At 37.3% G+C, this 20,330-nt stretch overlaps 1 protein-coding gene across 6 annotated transcripts in view; it reads right to left on the minus strand.

The window, feature by feature from the left end:
• Window positions 1-15,630, minus strand: part of LOC129953936 (uncharacterized) — a 38,533-nt gene extending 22,903 nt beyond the window's left edge. For all 6 annotated transcript variants that reach the window (XM_056067489.1, XM_056067486.1, XM_056067485.1 and 3 more), the window contains exons 1-4: window positions 15,428-15,630; window positions 14,898-15,338; window positions 1,695-2,353; window positions 1,151-1,634 (exon numbers count right to left, since the gene is read on the minus strand). In XM_056067489.1, the coding sequence (XP_055923464.1) occupies window positions 1,151-1,634; window positions 1,695-2,353; window positions 14,898-15,156 (1,402 nt within the window). In that variant the 5' untranslated portion in view covers window positions 15,157-15,338; window positions 15,428-15,630. The remainder of the gene's footprint in view (window positions 1-1,150; window positions 1,635-1,694; window positions 2,354-14,897; window positions 15,339-15,427) is intronic.
• Window positions 15,631-20,330: the final 4,700 nt, after the last annotated feature.

The following is a 20,330-nucleotide window of genomic DNA, read 5'->3' on the forward strand; positions in this document are numbered from 1 at the left end:
CTTTTACAATGTATTTGAATCCGGCATACAAAATGTCTTCCCTCTTAAAATATCCAAAAACTAACGTCTAGTTTGATTGATAAACAATATAGTAGTACTCAATACATCGCGTTTAAAGATCTTGAAGTTATATTTAATTCTAATAGTTAATAAAGCCAACATAGAGTTGTTAGTTAGGATTTGTTAAATGTTGGTCTAATGAATTTTAGGATTCCTATTTTACACTCGCTCTATATAACTCATTAGTCCACCACCATTTTAAGTATGCATACCAGGAAGGGACTCCTTTTTATAAGAACCACAAGAATAGGATGGAATCTGTTATATGCAACTTCCATACGACTTGCTTTAAGAGGGCTATCATATGGTCTGATCCTTATAATCTCCCTCCTTATGAACATCGCATAAAGCTTCTTCAAATGCAGCTTCTATCGCAAGAAGGTTTAATAATGATTGTTTTTATTCTTCAACTTTTTACTGGTATCATTAATTATACCTCGTTTATTAAATTGTATAATTGTAAATTGTGGAGGTAACCACAATGACCGCAGTTTCTAATTAATGCATGTTTTTCAACACCTTCGAACCAATTATGTGTTTTAATACATATTACAACTACTTGTATTCGGCGTTTTTGTAATTTAACAAAGTAGTTCCCTTATCAACAACTTAGCTCTATCAGCTTTTATTAAGATATCTTATTATAGAAACCTCAGAATTGAATCCCTGCGTACAAAAAGAGAAACAACTTGAGATCAAAAAGTTAATGAAATATACAAAAATTCAAATTGTGCATATAACTTGAAAAACAAAAATCAGTTTACCAAACCAAAACCAAACAATTCATTCGTTAAAGAAATTAGAATGTAAAAAGTACAAAATATTCTTGTGAGTGTTTTTAAAAACAAAAAAAAGTTTAAAAAACAATTAATTATTTAAAACTTATGTTAACTCGTATGCAAATTTTAACATTGAATAAAATCAAAACAAAAAGAAAACCTTTACCTGTTTTGTTTTTAAGTTTTGTTTAAAAAAAATAAAAAGAGAAACAAGTTAATGTAAGTTAAAGGGAACTGCATTCGCTTGATTAAATTTATCACACCATCATCATAGCAATCTTTTGTTATTTACATATTTTATGTTTACTTACATTCTTCTAGTTTCTGCCTTCGATCTGATAATCTCATTTTAATAGCGTTTAGTTTTTGAGATCCAAGGCACTTGAGAGATGCTAGCCGAGCTCGAGCAGCCGGAAGAATACCATTCCGGTTATTTGCTTCGTCTAAATCTTGGGTATTCCTATTTATTGCTGTTGGATTTGTTGCAGATGCAGCTGGTATCACTGTTGTTGTTGTTGTTGCTGTTGTTGTTGCTACTGTTGATGTTGCTGTTGTTGTGGATGACGATGTTGCTGTTGCATTTGATACTGTAGGTGCTTCCTTGGTCTCTGTAAAAACTTCCTCTTCTTGTTGGCTGTTATTATCCGAAGCAGGATCCGAGCAATTACTATTGTTTTTGATGGGCGTTATTATTTGCCAGTTCGACGAAACAGGAGATATGTCTCCCGGATACACATACTGAATGTCACTTTGTTCCAAAAGGAGTTTATATTGCTGTTTAAGAGATGATGTGATCTGGAAAAACAAAAACAATTTCGTCAACTAGAACATTTGATTGGGAGAAGAAAAACCTACAAGCAAAGTTACACTTTCTACATTGTTGTCCTTGCAAATTAGCATCTTAACAACAGATCCACTCTCGATTGCAGTACTAGCAACAAACGGACAATTCGGACTCAGGCCAACAAAACAAATCGAACCATCCGAATAGCCGATTATTGCTCGATGACCCAAATTTACGGTTTGCCACCAAACCACTGACAGCGGATATGGACACGTCGCCGAACACATAAACGACGTACACATCACTTGACTGTTTCCGGTTGCATCTTCAGTGGGCACATTGGGTAAACAAGCAGATGCAACTACAGCTGCAGCACCAGATGTCGTAGATGCTTGCATATTTAATGGTATGTCATGACTGAAAGTATCCAAGTTTTGTTCGACTTGATTTGTTGTTTCATCTTCGTTCATGCCAATAATCGATTTCGCTGGGTCTTCACCACCTTCTGGAGGTTCTGGTGTTAGAATGGGCGGTGAAATTGATGGAAGTTTAGCATTAAGTTCCGCTTCGTGATTTGGACAAGCCTTAGAATTTGGACATTCGTGGGGGCCTACAAACGGTATTATGTACGAAGTGACCTGCGTTGTGCTAAACGTTTGATATGTAACTTGTGGTATTTTCCCACCAACAACTGCTAGAGCTGGTATAATGTGTAAAGTGTTGTCAAAACCTGCCAATCATATACAAATAAAATTTATAATTAGTTAAAAACAATTAATTCAAGCGAAAACTAACAAAAATGACAATCGATCAGGTAGCCAACATTTAAACTAAAGAGTTGAGCATTAACCAATCATACGCTTAAAAAAATTCAAATGAATTAATCCTTTAAAGGTATAGAAGTTTGATATTAAAGCAATAAAAGAACATATTTTAAGTTATTTGGTTTTGCAAATGGTATCGATATTTGTGTGAGCGATAAAATTTAATATCGATTTTCGTTAAAGACCCCTCCGAGAAATTGATTGAGCCTCATAGAAAATAAGAGAGTTGAATAACTCAATCGCCAAATTGACAATGTCAAGTTTTTAATCGCAGAGTAGTAATATAGGTTCCGTTCAATCTCAGACAGATAGGGTATCCGATAACCTTTTTGTTAGCGTTTTTCGTTTAAAAGAATAGCTAAACCGAAACAGCTGGGATTTCTGGTACAAAAAAGCCTGAAAATTGATTCAAAATTTGTATGTTTTTGGTATAAATTCAGCAAATCATTAAAGTTATCCATTGAAAATTTTATTTTATTAAAATCTAAAAGTTTGTCTGCCTTTTGTGAACAATTTTTGCAAAGCTATTTCAGTTTAGGTCTCCAACTCGTTCAATAAGTTATCTAAAATCCACCTACCAAGAATACCTTATTTAACATGAGTTTAGCCGCAACCATTGGCTCAATTCTTGGCCAAAAAACTATTTTTTTTTAATTGGTAGCACTAATTTGTTATTTTTTATTTTTATTATTATTATCAAGCTGAATTTATTATGTCAATTATTGTTTTGGATTTGTGCTCATGTATTTTTGGCACATTGTAAGTTAATTGTGACATTTGGTGTTGATTTGAAATTACATTTCTGATCAGTTAATACAATCATTATTGAAAGGGTTCAAAATTGATAACCATAAATTAAACTCTGATGTGCCACAGGGCTCCGTTTCGTGTCCGACCCTTGTTCGGTTGTCTGCAACTCCTTATCTATTCAAACCTAAACCGCAGCATATGATTAAATCATTGAATTGGAATGTAAATCATAGACCACTTCTTATACAATAACCACAAGGTCCAAAACATGAATATAACTCACAAATTTAGAGAATATGCTTATAACTTTAAGTCTTTTGGACAGAATTAAAAAAGATGAAACTATAAAAAAAAACTTTTACATCGCTCGAATTTTGTCCAAATATTTAATGTTTATAATATTTATAAGCAACGTTTTATCCAAAAACTAGTTGCATCCCATTCCCCCATTTCAAACAATTCAGCAGTTATACTCATACTTTCAGAAGTGCCCATCGGTTTACCCTTGAGCTCAAGTTCAAGTATGGAGATTCGTTTTGTAGCAGCACATCAAGAATATGAATTGCTGCATTTTGAACCAACTTTGGTGTCTTATCCCTTTTTATGTATAAATCTTCAGTCTCTCATCTAAGGCTAGCACTAGTTTTGGCTCCCCAGGTTTTGATCGTGATCTTTTAATTTCTAAAAGCAAACGACTGAGAAAAGTTTCGTTTATAATAGTTCTACTTTAAAATGCATCTGGCTCTAAAAAAAACAATAAATATAGCCTTGTATCGAATAGTTCTTAGAAATTGAGCTCTAATTTCACGTTGGTTAAAGATAAACTGTAATATAAACACGTCTAGGCAGCGACCTAGTCACTAACAAAGTATTAGTTCATATCCACCACCGAAAACAAGTTTTGAGTGAGAATAGTTAGTAGGCAGTGAGTGTGGTTAGTAACGGGTGTTAATTTAAAAAAGGGGTTTAACTTAAAGTTAGCAACAATATTTTAACTGGTGGTCATTTTGTCAGTTAACAAGGGATTTATTTAAAGGTTGGTTTGACATAACAAACAATGGCGCTAACAAAATAATGACGCTTGGACAAGTGTGTTTTGAGACACCGTTATATCTATAATATTTTTTAGTGTGCTTATTGGTACCACTTAGGAGTCATTCTGTCTGTTTTTTTCGTTCTTCAATTGAAAAAACTATGATGTCTTGTGCAAGATCTGTGGTTTCAAGAGCATGCAGGTGGAGCAATATATTACACAACTGTCACATTTGATTTATTGAAGGAAGCTACGGAGGACGGACCCATAAATTGGTCTCCAAAATTATGCAATTTAAAGCCGCTTGTCTATTTCCTGCGCCATCGAAAATTGTACTTCCTTTAATCGCCCAAAATCGTCTTAAATATCCGCCTTTACTTCGGCCTTAAAGCACAACTTAAAAAGAATGTCTTAGTTATAATAAACAATTTCTTTCGAACAATTCAGTTTTAATTTCTCGTTAGTTGAAGAAAGTATCTCTATTTAAAATAATTTTAATCTTTATACAAATGATAATCCTGCAAAGTTCCATAAATACCCTCATTTTGTATTCTCCAAGGAGATAAACTGCATGAATATGAACTCTCCCTTAGTACTCTATGCACATCCCTGATTATGAAGTTCTTTTTGTTGTTACTTTTTCACGGTACTGTGAGTTAGAGGGCTAACCTTGAACAATGAAATTCCATCATGGCTTTCATTTGAGCTTTATTATTTTGTATAGCATTTTTTAATATTTTATTATAATTACACTGACTCGTACCAACACTTTTATTTTGGTTTTGTTTAGGCTGATAGATTAAGAATTTTTCTTCTCCTATGTTCGCAAGGACCAAAATCAGTATATACATTTTTATTTTTGTATTTATTTTTCTGTTTTTTGAAAGAAACCATCAAATATTAGTTTGTTTTTTGTTTAAAAAGCATTTTTAAATGTTTTTTAGCTTTTTCCATTTTTTTTTTTATAATGTACAGGCTATCAAAGGCATATTTATACCCTTAACATGTTTACGTTTAAAAACAGTGTTAGGAAAATAGGGAAGGATTTAAGAGGCGATACCGGTGCACATTGGAACATTGCTTGTAAAAATAACTGTAAAACAACGAAAGTCACGAAACATTACGGTGATGTTCGAGTGACGTAAATGTTTCGGTAATAGTTAGTTAGTTAATAGTTTTCAAAGCTCTTTTTTGGATCCGATCTAAAAGACTTAAACTTGTTTTAGGGCCACCTGTCCAAATATGTGAGTTGTATTCAAGCTTTGGGGGAATGAAAACTTTGTAAATTACAGCCACATCAGAAGGGGTTAATAATTTCTTGCACCGTCGGAGAAATCCTAAGCACCTTGCAGGGTTTTTTGTCGATATCGAATATGTGATCATTCCTTAAGAGGTGATCTGTGATACTCATACCGAGTACTGAAAGTTGATTAGTTTCCAGGATGCAAGTGCCGCTCATGGATAGCGGCATCGGGGCGAGTTATGCTTTAACGACAGGAGACAGCATTAAGGTTTTGTAGCAATAAATTCTACACGGTTTTTGATTCCCCATTGTACAATGCTGTCGAGATCATAATTTAATGAGCTTAGCATACGCTGCCGTTGAAGTTCCACATCCAAAGGATAGGGATGTAAACCAAGAAACGAATATGAAAATATATATGAGGGTACTGTCGTCAGCGTAACAGTTTAATGGATTAGAAGTGGCAGACAATAGACCGTTTATGAATATGAGAAAGAGAATCGGAGACAAAACGGAGCCCTGGGAAACACCAGCATTTATTTTGTGAGTTTCAGATTTGAAACCATCCAATACAACTTGTATTGAACGGTTCGAAAGGTAGTTTCTAATCCAAAGAAGAAGAGATTCATCAATACCAAAATTACGCATTTTCGACAAAAGAATGCCTTTAAAATATCAAGTGCAATAATCTTACTTTCTCCAAAACGATTCAAAGATTTGTTCCACCGTTTAGTGCGATAAAGATAAACCATTCTACCGGTCATTAAGAAGCTTCCAGTCCTCGAGATATTTCTTAAGCTGATAATTAATCAGCTATTCCATGCAATTGGAAAGAAGAGATGTGAGTGCTATTGGACGATAGTTAAAGGGTGAGGAGGATTCGCCTTTTTTGGGACAGGCTCTACAAATGCTTTTTTCCTTCCGCTCGGAAAGAGACCTATAGAGAAGGAAAGTTGGAAAAGCGTTGAAGAGAACCTCTTCAGAACAATAGGGGAATACTATCCGGGCCAGCAGATTTGTGTATGTCAGGGTCTTTCAGTACTCTTGCGTCTGTACGAGTGCGGAAGAAGATTTGTCCCATAAAAGCGAATTGGCTTTATCAATCAAGCTTACATAAAAAATGTCATTGTGGACGACCGTTGGAACCGAGGATGACGTGGTGTTTCGTACGTTTTTTACAATTGACCAGAAATTTGTACTACCTTTAGGACATTTTAGTATTTTTTGCCGTAATTTTTGGTCATGCAAAAATTTGGTTCGTCGAATATGACCGTTACATGTCTTTCTAGCTTGTTTGAACTTATTCCGGTTTTCCTCCGTAGGGTTGGCTTTTTAACAACTTACATTCCTGATCCTAATTACAGCTCGAATCAAACCATGAGTTCTCTTTATGTTTGAAGAATGTTAACCTATTCGGGATACAATTTCTTATTTCACAATGAATTTGTAACAATATCTGCGCTGGAATCCACGTCACTGTCAAGGTTGTATAGTGACCAGTTAAAGTCCCTGAAGAATTCATTCATTCGGTTCTCTTAGGAGTTTTTTTATTTAACTGGATTATTTTCACATTAAAAATTTGCAGACACGATAAAATGTTCTGATGTGGTTAGAGGCGGTAATACACTGATTGTGTATTTATTAGGGTCAGAAGTAAGAAACAAGTCTAGGGAGTTAGCGGATTGACAGGAATTCGAGTTTAACTCATCAACAATCTGAGCTAATTGATTTAACTCAGCAAAGACATCAACATACCTTCCTTCGGGTGTTGACTGGCCAGAATAGCGAAGCCAAGAAGAATTGTGTACATTGAAATCGCCTGCAATGACGATTTCAGTGTGAGGATAATTCTTTCGATGAACAGGGCATCAAATTCTTTAAAAGTTGAATTTCTGTACAGATTTGGACTTCGATAAAGAAAGCATGAGTGAATGATGTGCTTGTTTAGCGTGAATTATAACCACATGAAGTTAAAGTTGGATCACAAACCAAATTGTGGCTGAAGTTGGTATGCAATATCATTTCTTATAAATACGACTAATCCATGTCGGTAAAGAATAATGGCAATAAGTTATACTCATTTAGATTAAATTCCAAATGATCGGAATCTTCACCTATCTGAGTTTTACTTAACGCCAAAAGAGCTAGTCTGTGTGTCTCAGTGTGAACATATGAGGCATAGAAATTCTTTCTAAGACCACGAATGTTGCTAAAATCCACCCTGAATTCACCAAACATTCCAATATTCAAAATTTACAAAACACAATTCGGACAATTACTTAAAATATGATAAGGGATTCAACTGCCACGCCCTTTTGTAAAATATCGTATTTTGTTTGTCGGTACATGCCACATTTGGAAACTATTTTGTTTGTGTTTTGTATTAGTCGCTCGAAAAGAGTTACATCACGTTATGGAAAGCTCAAACGAGACAACATTTGATGATAAGCTAATACTATAAAATAAGATTTTTTTTTGGTATAGGGGTCAGACGAAGTCCTCCGAAATCTTTTGCGCAAACAAGTGACGAAAATAAAAGACGAAGAACCACAGACATTCGATCAAAAGATTGTAGAGGAACTGGCTTATGCTACGCAATTGAAGTTGGTTTTTACGCATAATGTTGATGAATCGAAAGTTGTTTAAATATTACATCAATCAATACAATGAAGAAAAACCAGTAAGCACCTTTACGTGATCTGTAAATGCTTACAAAAGCAAGAGTAAGTTACAAAAACTTCTTTCGTTGCTATACTCTTCAATAAAAGGTCAAAACAGAATGCTGCAAACTACATTCTGCTGAAGTCAACGCGAAAAAGCTAATTGGTCACACGGTAAGTAGTCGTCTTATCAGAAATTTTTATAAAACTGTTGTGACGGATCCCAACAGAGTCAATATAAAATTAAATTTGAAAATGAAGCTAATTCTTAGGCCAATACATATTTTCAAAAGTTCGGTAGATCCACTTCACCTAGTTTATGGGCCTAAAAAGAAAATTATATACCAAAACCTATCCCCGTCATACCATCGTTACTGTCGACCAATAAGAAATCGCATTATCAGTGTGGTTTTAGACCATGAAAGTCCACAACAGTTCCTGAAAAAAAAAAACAAAAACATCAAATGGACACCCACCATTTATTCATCAATTTCAAGACAGCACGTAAAGTCATGTCATTCCTGCCAAACTTCTCCCTTTGTACAGGATGAAGATAAAGGTTGCAAAAAACTTAAAAGAATGATTCGAAATCAAAAAAGGCCTTAGACAAGGTGATGCACTGTCATGCGATTTTTTAACATCGTCCTTGAAAGAATAGTGCAGAGCTCCAACGTCAACACTAGAGGCATTATCTTTCAAAAGTTTGTACAAATCCTGGAATAAGCTGATCACATTGGCATTATAGGGAGATCTTAGGGTGATGTCAATGGGGCTTTTGTGAGTATTGAAGCAGAGGACGCAAAAGGAGGTTTAGTCGTTAATGAGGGCAAAACAAAGTAAAGGTTGTCATAAAGAAAATAAAATATAATGATAAAAATGCCAAGTTTTTTTTTAATTTTCTTGGTTTTAAATTAAGTTTGTTATTTAGTATTAAAATTGTTCTTAGGCTGGTCTACCTGGGCTCCTGTATGCATACAGAAGATAATACTAGCGAACAAACAAAGAATTCGTCTTGGTAACCGCTATTTCTTTGGACTAAAAAGCAAATAAGTAGTAAAGCCCTCTCTCGAATAACTACTCTAATCACATCCGTCCTGCTAAACCCTACAGAAGCATGGGCTATGATAAAAGCAGATAAAATCTCCTTGGGTCGTTTCGAGAGAAAGGTTCTCTGTGTGATCTATGGTTCCGTACGGAAAGAAGGTGTGTAAACGTGAATATGGAACTACAAGCTGTAAAGCGACGTAGACTTAGGCAAAGGATATAAGTCCAACGCCTGAGATGTCACGTAGAGCGCATGGAAACCAATGCACCAGCCGGAGTCTTCGAATCCACGCAAACAGGAAAGTGTGCTAAAGGAATACTTCGGCACAGGTCTCACCCAACTTGGAATGCGCAACTGGAGACATCTAGCCAGGGGCTGAGCTACATGGAGAAGTTTGATTCCGTAGTTCACATATTATAATCAAGTAAGTATTCTTACAGTTTTAAGTTGAACGTAAGATTAGAGAATGAAGACAAACAAGTACTGGAAAACTTTAGTAAAACGAATGATGGTAACATTCTTTGACTCGTACGAATTATTAGCTGCTATAACATGCTGAGGTAGGACACACTTAGGCCAGTTTAATTTACTTAATTTAACGATCTTAGCATATAGTATAACAGGCCTTAAAAGCAAACTTTTGCAACCTGATTTTTTCAAATATATTTTTAAATTTGATATTATTATATTATTAGAAACTTTTTTAGAACCGAAAGATGAAAATGACTTTCTTAAAAATTTCAAAGATTATAAAATAACTTTTATTTCAGCCATACGAAGTAGTGTACATGGGAGGGCGAGTGAAGGTATTCTCTGTGCCATAAAATCGAATATTGCTCACTTTGCTCAATTTAAAACCATTAATAACAAACTTCATATTCATAATACATGTAATAATTTGAATTATTATATCATACCGGTTTACCTAAACTGTAATAATTGGCAGAATGATTTTGATAATTTTTATAGTTTTATGACGAATTCTTCTTTGGAAAATACTTTGATTATTGGCGATCCTAACGCTCGGATTGGTATTTATCAAAATCATCCTGCTCATATGTCACAAACTCTGCTGAATTTCGGTTCCAACAGAAATTCAAAAGATATAACTCTTAACAGAAATGGTAAACTACCGACCGAATTTTTTGAAGATTTTGGATTTTTTGTGCTGAATGGAGTGGCGAATGGAGACATAGGCGGTAATTTTACGTTCATTAGCGGTCAAGGACAATCAGTAATTGACTTTTGTGCCATATCTGGAGAGTGGTTTCAATGTAGTCGATGATTTCGAGGTGCTCATGGCTGGATTTTCTGCCCACTTACCAATTATGATTAAAGCTCGCTTCATGGAAGAAACCCAATAGAGGAACTTGGATTCTATACGAAAACTTAAATGGATTCAAGGTTAAGCATCTCGTTACAAAAAAAATTTAGATTACCAATGTAACTTCCTTCCGCTACAGTCAACAAACTCGGTAGAGCAAATTGAAGAAAATATTGTGAGAATAATTTATGCCTCGGCACCAGAGGCAAACAATAATTACATAACTTTCACACCTAAATGTAAATGCTGCGATAAGGAGTGTGCAAGCCATCGTAAACTATCGTTTAAATATTTAAAGCTATTCAGATTGACAAACATGAATTCCTTCAAAAATTTGTATCTTAGTGCCAACAAGGAATTCAAACAATTATGCTCTGCCAAGAAAGTAAAATAACTTAAAAATCTGGCCATACAGGTACAACATAGTAAAAACTCTAAGGAATTCTGGTCTAGCGTACGTGAACTGAGTGGATTGCACCGGGGTATGAAGATTGCTGTAGAAGCTCAGATTTTAGCAGCACATTTAAAAAAAAAGAGACTATATGTATGCTTTGTTGATTTTAAAGCCGCATTTGATACCGTCAACACAGGCTCTGATTTATAAGCTGGAGAGGCTTGGAGTGTCTCGGAAGTTTCTGATGCTTTATAACAATTTCTTGTCGTCATCTAGTGCAGCAGTTTGGCATGGTTCCAATTTGTCAGAGTGTTTTGAGACGTCAGCAGGTGTCCCTCAGGGATGTATTCTAAGCCCCCTTTTATTCGCGCTTTTTATCGATGATATTTCTAAAATACTTCCTGGAGGCGTTATGTTCGCTGGTACTCTCATCGAAGTTCTTCTCTACGCTGATGACCTGGTACTAATAGCCAACCCCTTTACTCTTCAACTCCAAATTAATCGTCTGGATGAATACTGTAAAACTTGGAATCTCCACATCAATGTACAAAAAACCAAAGTTATGATTTTTGAGAGTCGATATAGAAGGGTGAGGCTACCTAAGGAAACGTGGCGGCTCAATAATCAACAGATTGACATAGTATGTGAATTCAAGTACCTTGGAGTTTTATTTACATCGAACTTAAATTTTGGCAAGCATGCAAAGGATAAAAACACTGAAGCTAAGCTGGCGCTAAATATCTTGTGGAAAAGGTTCTTTGCTAACCAAAACATTGACCATTCAACAAAATATCAAGTTTTTAGTGCTACAGTGAACACTTGCATGTGCTATGGGGTGCAAGCTTTTGGTGTTTCGCCCTTCGAAGAATTTGAAGCTATTCAAAGATTTCTCTTCAAACGAATATTTCGGTTACCGAATTCAGCACCAACCTATGCAATACACGTGAAATCTGGCTTACCATCCATCTACACTAACAACTTAAAAGCGCATGCAGACTATCTAATAAAAGTGATGAGGAGAAAAATCAATTCTGATGAGACAACTGCAATTGAATCAGTATCCTTTTAGGCAGTGGCATTAGTTGGCCCTGTCCAATGACCTTTCTCTATCTTTAACAGAGGCGAACGTTTTCGAATGGCACAATATACTTACATTGATTATTGCTAAGACCGATAAAAGGATATATGACCAGCACCTAACCAGAGCTTCTTCGTCAACCTCGAGGTTATTCTACAAGAACCTTAACCATCAAATTCTAACTGAGAATAGCTATTTCAACATTAAGTACTCGTCTGAGGTTATAAGTACCATTTTCAGAGCAAGAGTAGAAATCCTTAATCTGAATTACATCCCTCATAGAACTGATCTTTAGCAGACTTGTGATATATGCAACAGAAGAGAATGTGATGATGTTTACCACTTCATTGCTATTTGCCCTATATTACAAGAAATTCGGCGCTTGTATTTTCAAGAAAGTTTGATATCACTTAATAGCTTGTATAAAATATTAAATGTTGGTCGTGGTTGGTCTAATTTATACAAATTTTATAAACACGCTTATCGGAATAGTTTGTGATAATTGTATTCTCTTAATATTTCTTCAAATTATTACTTTTTATGTGGCAAATCATTAAAATGGCAAAAACTTCAGGGTTATCGCTCTCCCATTATTTATTTATTTATCTTATACTTATGTTTGTTGCTCTAAATCAATTAAAATATTCACTTCTTATATTGTGTATCATCAAAATTATAATAACTAAGAACCACACAGACTAAATATTAGCTAAAATTAAAAGTTATCAACATACTCGAATGCAAATCATTTTGTAAAATTATTGTTTATTACATTATTCTTTTCTTTTCTTTTATTTTTCTATAACATATTCATGAAATGTCATATCCGGCAGACGGCAGATAGCCATGTCCGTATTCTTAAGATTATAATTGTATCAACATTGAATCGAAAAAATTAAGAATTTATCTATCTATCTATCTATCTATCACTTAGGCCAGTTTAATGGCCTATGTAATGATTTGCCATATGAATCTTGAGACTTTCAAACCAAAATTCAAACCAATTTGAGTCCCTAACGAAACGTCAAAGACTGTTTATGTTAATATAATTAAGATCGTTTGGGTCGTTATAGAAGAATTCTGCGATTTTAGGCTAGAGCAGGTCATGTACAGAGAAGGTGAAGAAATATTTCCTTCTCTTCCCCATCCAAACACCTTTTGCAAAATTCATTTGAGCATCTGCGTGGCGTTCTCTCCCATTAGACAGTGCCCGGTTATGATGCCGTTTTTCAATCTGATAGCTGATGTACTGTACCATTCCTGGCGAGTTCATCTGGCTTCCAATTTCCTGGAATGTTTCTATGGCCCGGCACCTAACAAAGGTGAATATTAAATTATTATGTGCCATCTCCATTAGAGATGAACAACAGTAATGAGTTTGCAAGGACTGAGTCCAGAGATTTGATAGCTGCCTGACTATTTGAGAAAATACGGATATCACGTTTTCTTTAAGATATGTCAAGACTTCTTCTGTCGCTAAAGTTTGCGCTGACCATGTTACAATGATTGGGGAGGCGGAATGAGTCTTAATTTCAGACGGTCAGAGTACACACCTCCAACCAACACCAATCCCTTCATTTGTATTTGATCTATCTGTGTAAAAGCGGATTGAATCGTCGCCCTATCCTCCAAGAAAGATCTGAAAGGTATAGAAAACTGTCAGATAGTTTAGTCTATATACTTTGAAATTGATTCCAAATGGCCAATGGTGTTGTTAATTCACTGCGATGAAGCTTTGAGGCGAATAGTAAAGCTTTCAGCTACTTCTTTCCTAAAATCAAGAGGTGTCCAGTGCCGCAGATGGTGTCGTGCGAAGCGATGCGCTTATACATGGGCAAACTGAACGTTGGACTTTATTTAATTTGCCGCGGTTTATAGTGACAAAGAAATTCACTATACTGCTACACATTACATCAAAGTCGGTCTAATTATCTAATATATAACCAATGCGTAACTCGGAGTTGCAGTTGTTGAGACATAGACAGAAGTCTTGTGTCCCTGCCCTTAAATGGTTATCAATCAATCTTTCAAAGGTCTTTAGAAGGAATAATGATACAATATAACGGGTAGAAATATACAATGTTTTTGGCCATGTTTCAGACCCAAATACCACACTGTGCAACGGTCATTTGTTTTGAATGACCAAATATGTGAACTATGCACTGCAACCGAAAGAACCGTGCCACTTAAGTTACCTGACCGCTCACCTTTAGCCCGTGTCTTACCAATTATGATAAATTTGTAGGTCGATTATTTGTGCGGTTAAAATTCAAATTGAATAGCAAACAGAATTTCCACATAAAACTGACTTTGTCCTCGGACATGAAACGTAAAGTATCTTTAACTACTAAGAGACCTCTCAACTATAAGTTTAATAGAAACAGTACTTTAGTTCTAGGTTAAAACCTTTAGTGCGTTAGCCAGAGGTCTGATCGTTCATACCTGTAACTCCAGAGATATTAATATAACAATTATATATTCGCATCGTTCAAATTTGTAAAATCCAAAACCCAATCAGACTCAATATAAACACCTCAAATGGAATTCTTATTGACGATAAAATCTAATGTGACAAAAATGAAACATTCTCCTGGTTCTTTAATTGAAATCAATTTGACAGACCGCCACTTACCGAACTGAAGAAGAACAGAAGTGACAAAAATGGTGAACTTAAAAAAAAAATATTTATTTCTATTTCACTGAGACGGTAGATTCAGATTTTCCAATTTGAGACAGTTATTAATATTTAGGTATCGCAGCAACAAAGTTTCTATTATTCTATATTGGCAGTTTCTAGGCTTTATTTTTCACTATACAAATATTGGGCCATTCGGTAATTTTCCACTTAATAATATTTAAAGTTTCACTTCGAGTTAATAAAATAAAGAAAAACTTACACACATTAAATAAACAACAAACTTACACAAAACTAAGAGCCAAGTTCCACTTGGATCGAAGCTGACATCATGTATAACTCTGGACATCCGTCTGAACCACGAAATCAGTTTCAAGACCTCCTGCTCCCCATTGCCAATGTACCGCAGCACAATCTCGTTCTCCTCGGAGACCAGGCAGAGCAGTTGTTTCTGTGAGTCATAGTCGGACACCTTCGACAACTTACAATTCAAATTCGTAATCAATGGCTTAAGCTCAAAGATGTCCAATTCCTGAAGCGATGGCATCCTTGAGGCTGATGAGTTTTAAATCCACTTCTTGCCGTCGTCCGTCGTCAGTCCGTCCTAAGGCAGCGATTTCCTTCTCAATTTCTTAGGAAAGTATATGCGCCCCTCGAGAATTATGACCAAATCTACGAGTTTTCTTTTTTCTGTTTTCTTTTTCTTCTTCTTTATATATTTTTAGAACTCTGCAGGACAAAAGAAAATGGGCAGACAGGTATGACGGAAAAGAATGATGATTTTTCTTCTCTCTGCGTGAGCTGAGAACTATACTCACTTGATCGTAGTGTAAATTAAATGTTATTAGACTTTTTAGTTTTGGACTGCATTCTATTGGATTGTTATTTTTGTTGAGTTTGGATTGTTGTTGGTTGTGATTTATTAATAATTATATCTAGTTTGGGGATTTATTTATAGAAAAACTTTTAGAAAATATTTCTGAGCCGTAGAATTTTTTCATCACGAAATGTTAAGAGTGAAAATAACAGGAAAACAAATGTCAAATGGTCGATTCTCTTTGGCGGAGGTGGCGCCAGTTTTTAAAATAATGTTTTAGTTATGACAGCTTAAGTTATAGTTTGAGAATGTAGAGGGGGCTACAAATATTTTCCAATTGGTTGGAAACACAATGAATGTTGGGTTTTCTAACTCTTAAGTTCTGTTCTAAAGAGATTTGTTATGAAGCAATGAGAGTAGCTGTTTTATTCAATTCAAGCAAGGAAAAGAAGACATCTTTGGTAGAATAATTGGCAAAAAAATACTTCCGACAACGGATTCAGGCTCATAGATTTTACTGTGGGATGAAACGTCATGGTAGCCAGTACTCGATTTCCAAACCGCAATATCCACAAAGGAACTTGGACTTCTCCAGATCAATCTAGACACGCTTTTAGCATTACGAATTTTCGAACTTTCCAAGGAGCTAACATTGACTCGGAACACTATTTCGTTGTAGCCAAGGTAGCACTTCGGGTTTTCAGACCTAAGTCAAAACAGGGAGGTGCAAGTAACCTCTCTCGAAGTTTTCTGCCGCAAACACAATGTATCGAAAACCAGTGGCAACATTGCCAAGATGCAATCAGAGAAGCCGCCTCTGATATGCTGGGTTTCAAGAAACCACCAACAAGGATTCCCTGGTTGAATGAGGAATGTCGGCAAGCAAATGCAGCCAATCAACAGGCACGCAAAGTGGCGCTGCATAGAAGGACGAGAGCTCCTCATGAGCTCTATGAGCAGAAGAGGCGAGAGGAAGGTCATGAGAAGCGTGCGGTCGAAGATGTTGAGAGGTTTAAAAAAAGGAATAAAGTTCGAAAGTTTTATGAACAGGAGAATCGAAATTCACAGTTACATAAACTTAGAACCGAAGGCTGCAAAGACGAAAGTGGAAACATCATAGTGGAACCGCAGTCAATGCCGAGGATATGGAAGGACCACTTCTGCAGACTGTATAACGGCGAGGACGAACCGAATTCCTCTGTCAGGCAGGATGATGCATTCAACATAGACGACGAAAGCCAACAATCCCGTCCTCCCGACTTAGACGAAGTAAAGATTGCCATATCTAAGCTGAAGTCTAATAAAGCCGCTGGAGCGGATGGCTTGAATGCCGAGCTCTTAAAAGCAGCTGGAGCCAATTTGGTTGGTTAGGAGCATGCTGTTGAGGCAGAAAACAACTCCAGCACTGAGATCAAATAAAGAATAACTTTGAGTAACAAAGCCCTCTCTCGAGGGACCAAAGTTACGCTATATAAGACACTCATCATCCCCGTCCTGCTATACGGTGCAGAAGCATGGACTAGGACAAAAGCGGATGAAAGTGCCTTGGGTCGTTCCGATAGAAAAGTTCTTCGTGTGATTTACGGTCCATTATGCAAAGATTTGGAGTGGAGGAGAAGAAGCGACGTAGACTTAACCAGAAGGGTAAAAGCCCAACGAATAAGATGGCTGGGTGACGTAGAGCGCATGGAAACCAATCCACAATCAAAGGACAGCGCAATAGATTAAGACCGCGGATCAAGTGGCTTGCACAAGTGGAAAGTAACCTCAACCAACTTGGACCGCGAAATTGGAGAAATCTAGCTAGAGACCGAGCTAGGTGGTGAAGTTTGTTGGGTGACGCCCTAGTTCACACAGGACTATAGCGCCACCTTAGGTAAGTAAGTAAGTACAAAGTTGGAATTTGGGCAAAAGCAACTTTAATTTTAAAGCTCTTTGTTTTCCATTTTTTTAGCTTGGATCATACTTTAAAAACAGATCCTATGAGGTAAAATTTAGTGTTATTCAGAACCTTTTGTTCCTCAATCGGGTGTTGGACAAGGAAGCCATATTGGCCTTCTCTGTTCATCTTGTCTACATTAACGACGTATCGACAAGTCTACGCTCAAATAAAGTTCTTTTTTTGCTGATGACATGAATATTTTTAAAGTACTAAAGCTCACCTATGTTTTGTAAACAGACAGAACTACTTGGCTCTTTGATTCCCCATACACGGCAGAGGCGAGCCTTGGCATGTCAGTTAGGCCTCTTCGGGTTCCAAAATTGACAGTTCTACTTATTTATATCACTCATTTGACGAAGTGCTCTGTAAGTTTGACGGACATATAAGGAATTTTGCTAGTGCATTCACTCAAACTATTAACGTTATTCTGTTGTAATTTCTTTAATATTGTTTGCCAATGTTAAAAAAGTTAAAGGCTTAAAATTTATCCCCATTCAAACGCGTTGGCTCGCTGACGTCACGAAATTATCAAAAATTGGTCTACCAACGCACCATAAACATTTTTAAACGTTGACTATCACACTTACATACTTACTTACTTACTTTAGGTGGCGCTACAGTCCTGTGTGAACTAGGGCCTCACCCAACAAACTTCTCCATCTAGCTCGGTCCCTAGCTAGATGTCTCCAGTTTCGCGCTCCAAGTTGGGTGAGGTCACCTTCCACTTGTGCGCGCCACCTGATCCGCGGTCTTCCTCTACTGCGCTGTCCTGTGGGTGCGGATTCGAAGACTTTCCGGGCCGGAGCATTGGTTTCCATGCGCTCTACGTGACCCAGCCATCTTAGTCGTTGGACTTTTACTCTTCTTGCTAAGTCTACGTCGCTGTACAGCCCGTACAGTTCGTCGTTCCATCTTCTCCTCCACTCCCCTTCGATGCATACGGGACCGTAGATCACACGAAGAACTTTTCTCTCGAAGCGACCCAAGGTGCTTTCATCCGCTTTTGTCATGGTCCATGCTTCTGCACCGTATAGCAGGACGGGGATGATAAGGGTCTTATATAGCAACACTTTGGTCCCTCGAGAGAAGACATTACTACTCAATTGCTTTCTTAGTCCAAAGAAACAGCGGTTAGCAAGAGTTATTCTGCGTTTGATCTCAGCGCTGGTGTTGTTTTCTGCGTTTACAGCGGAGCCTAGGTAGACGAAGTCCTTGACTACCTCAAAGGTACGTCTGCCGATTGTGACGTTTTGACCAGAACGTCGGTGTTGTATGTCCTTTCCTGACGAAAGCATGTACTTTGTTTTGCCCTCATTAACCGTTAAACCCATTTTTGCCGCCTCTGCCTCAATACACACAAAAGCCCCATTGACATCACGCTCAGTTCTTCCGATTATGTCAATGTCATCAGCATATGCCAGTAATTGGACAGACTTTTGAAAGATAGTGCCTCTAGTGTTGACGTGTGAGCTCTGCACTATTCTTTCAAGCACGATGTTAAAAAAATCGCATGACAGCGCATCACCTTGTCTAAAAACCTTTTTTGACATCAAAAGGTTCTGTTAAGTTGTTTCCAACCTTTATGGAGCAGCGTGAATTCTCCATGGTCATCCTGCACAAACGGACGAGTTTGGCAGGGATGCCAAAACTAGACATGGCTCTATACAGCTCGTCCCTGTAGATGCTGTCATATGCGGCCTTGAAATCGATGAAAAGATGGTGGGTGTCGATTTGGTGCTCTTGAGTTTTTTCCAGGATCTGCCGTAATGTGAATATTTGATCAACTGTGGACTTTCCTGGTCTAAAACCACACTGATAAGGACCTATCAGGTTGTTGACGATGGGCTTTAGACGTTCACATATTATGGCAGAGAAGATTTTATAGGCGATGTTAAGTATACTTATTCCTCTATAGTTGGTGCAGTTTAGAGGGTCTCCTTTTTTCAGGATCGGGCAAACAATACTGAGGTTTCATTCATCGGGCATGTTTTCTTCCGACCATATCTTACAGATACGTTGGTGCATGCTCCTAACCAACTTATCTCCAGCTGCTTTAAAGAGCTCGGCATTCAAGCCATCTGCTCCAGCGGCTTTATTAGACTTCAACTTAGATATGGCAATCTTTACTTCGTCTAAGTCGGGAGGACGGGATTGTTGGCTTTCGTCGTCTATATCGAATGGGTCATCCTGCCTGACAGCGGGATTCAGTTCTTCGTCGCCGTTATACAGTCTGCAGAAGTGGTCCTTCCATATCCTCAGCATTGACTGCGGTTCCACTATGATGTTTCCACTTTCGTCTTTGCAGCCTTCGGTTCTAGGTTTATGTACCTGTGAATTTCGTTTCACCTGTTCATAAAACTTTCGAACCTCATTCCTGCTTTTATACCTCTCAACATCTTCGACCGCACGCTTCTCATGCCCTCTCTTTTTCCTTCTGAAAAGTCGGCGTTCCTCTCGCCTCTTCTGCTCATAGAGCTCACGAGCAGCTCTCGTCCTTTTATGCAGCGCCGCTTTGCGTGCCTGTTGTTTGGCTGCATTTGCCTGCCGACATTCCTCATCAAACCAGGGGTTCCTTGTTGGTGGCTGTTTGAAACCCAGCACATCAGAGGCGGCTTCTCTGATTGCATCTTGGCAATGTTGCCACTGGTTTTCGATACATTGTGTTGGCGGCAGAGAACTTCGAGAGAGTTTACTTGTCACTCGGTCGGAAAAGGATTTGGCGATCTCTGGCGATTGTAGCCGTTCGACGTTGTATCTTCTCCCAGCACCTCCCTGTTTTGCCTTGGGTCTAGAAATCCGAAGTGCTACCCTGGCTACAACGAGGTAGTGGTCCGAGTCGATGTTAGCTCCTCGGAAAGTTCGTACATCCATAATGCTGGAAGCGTGTCTGGCGTCGATCGCAATATGGTCAATCTGGTTGACGGTAGATTGATCTGGAGAAGTCCAAGTTCCTTTGTGGATG

This window comes from Eupeodes corollae, chromosome 1 (genome assembly GCF_945859685.1).
Source record: "Eupeodes corollae chromosome 1, idEupCoro1.1, whole genome shotgun sequence".
In the NCBI taxonomy this organism is placed as follows: domain Eukaryota; kingdom Metazoa; phylum Arthropoda; class Insecta; order Diptera; family Syrphidae; genus Eupeodes; species Eupeodes corollae.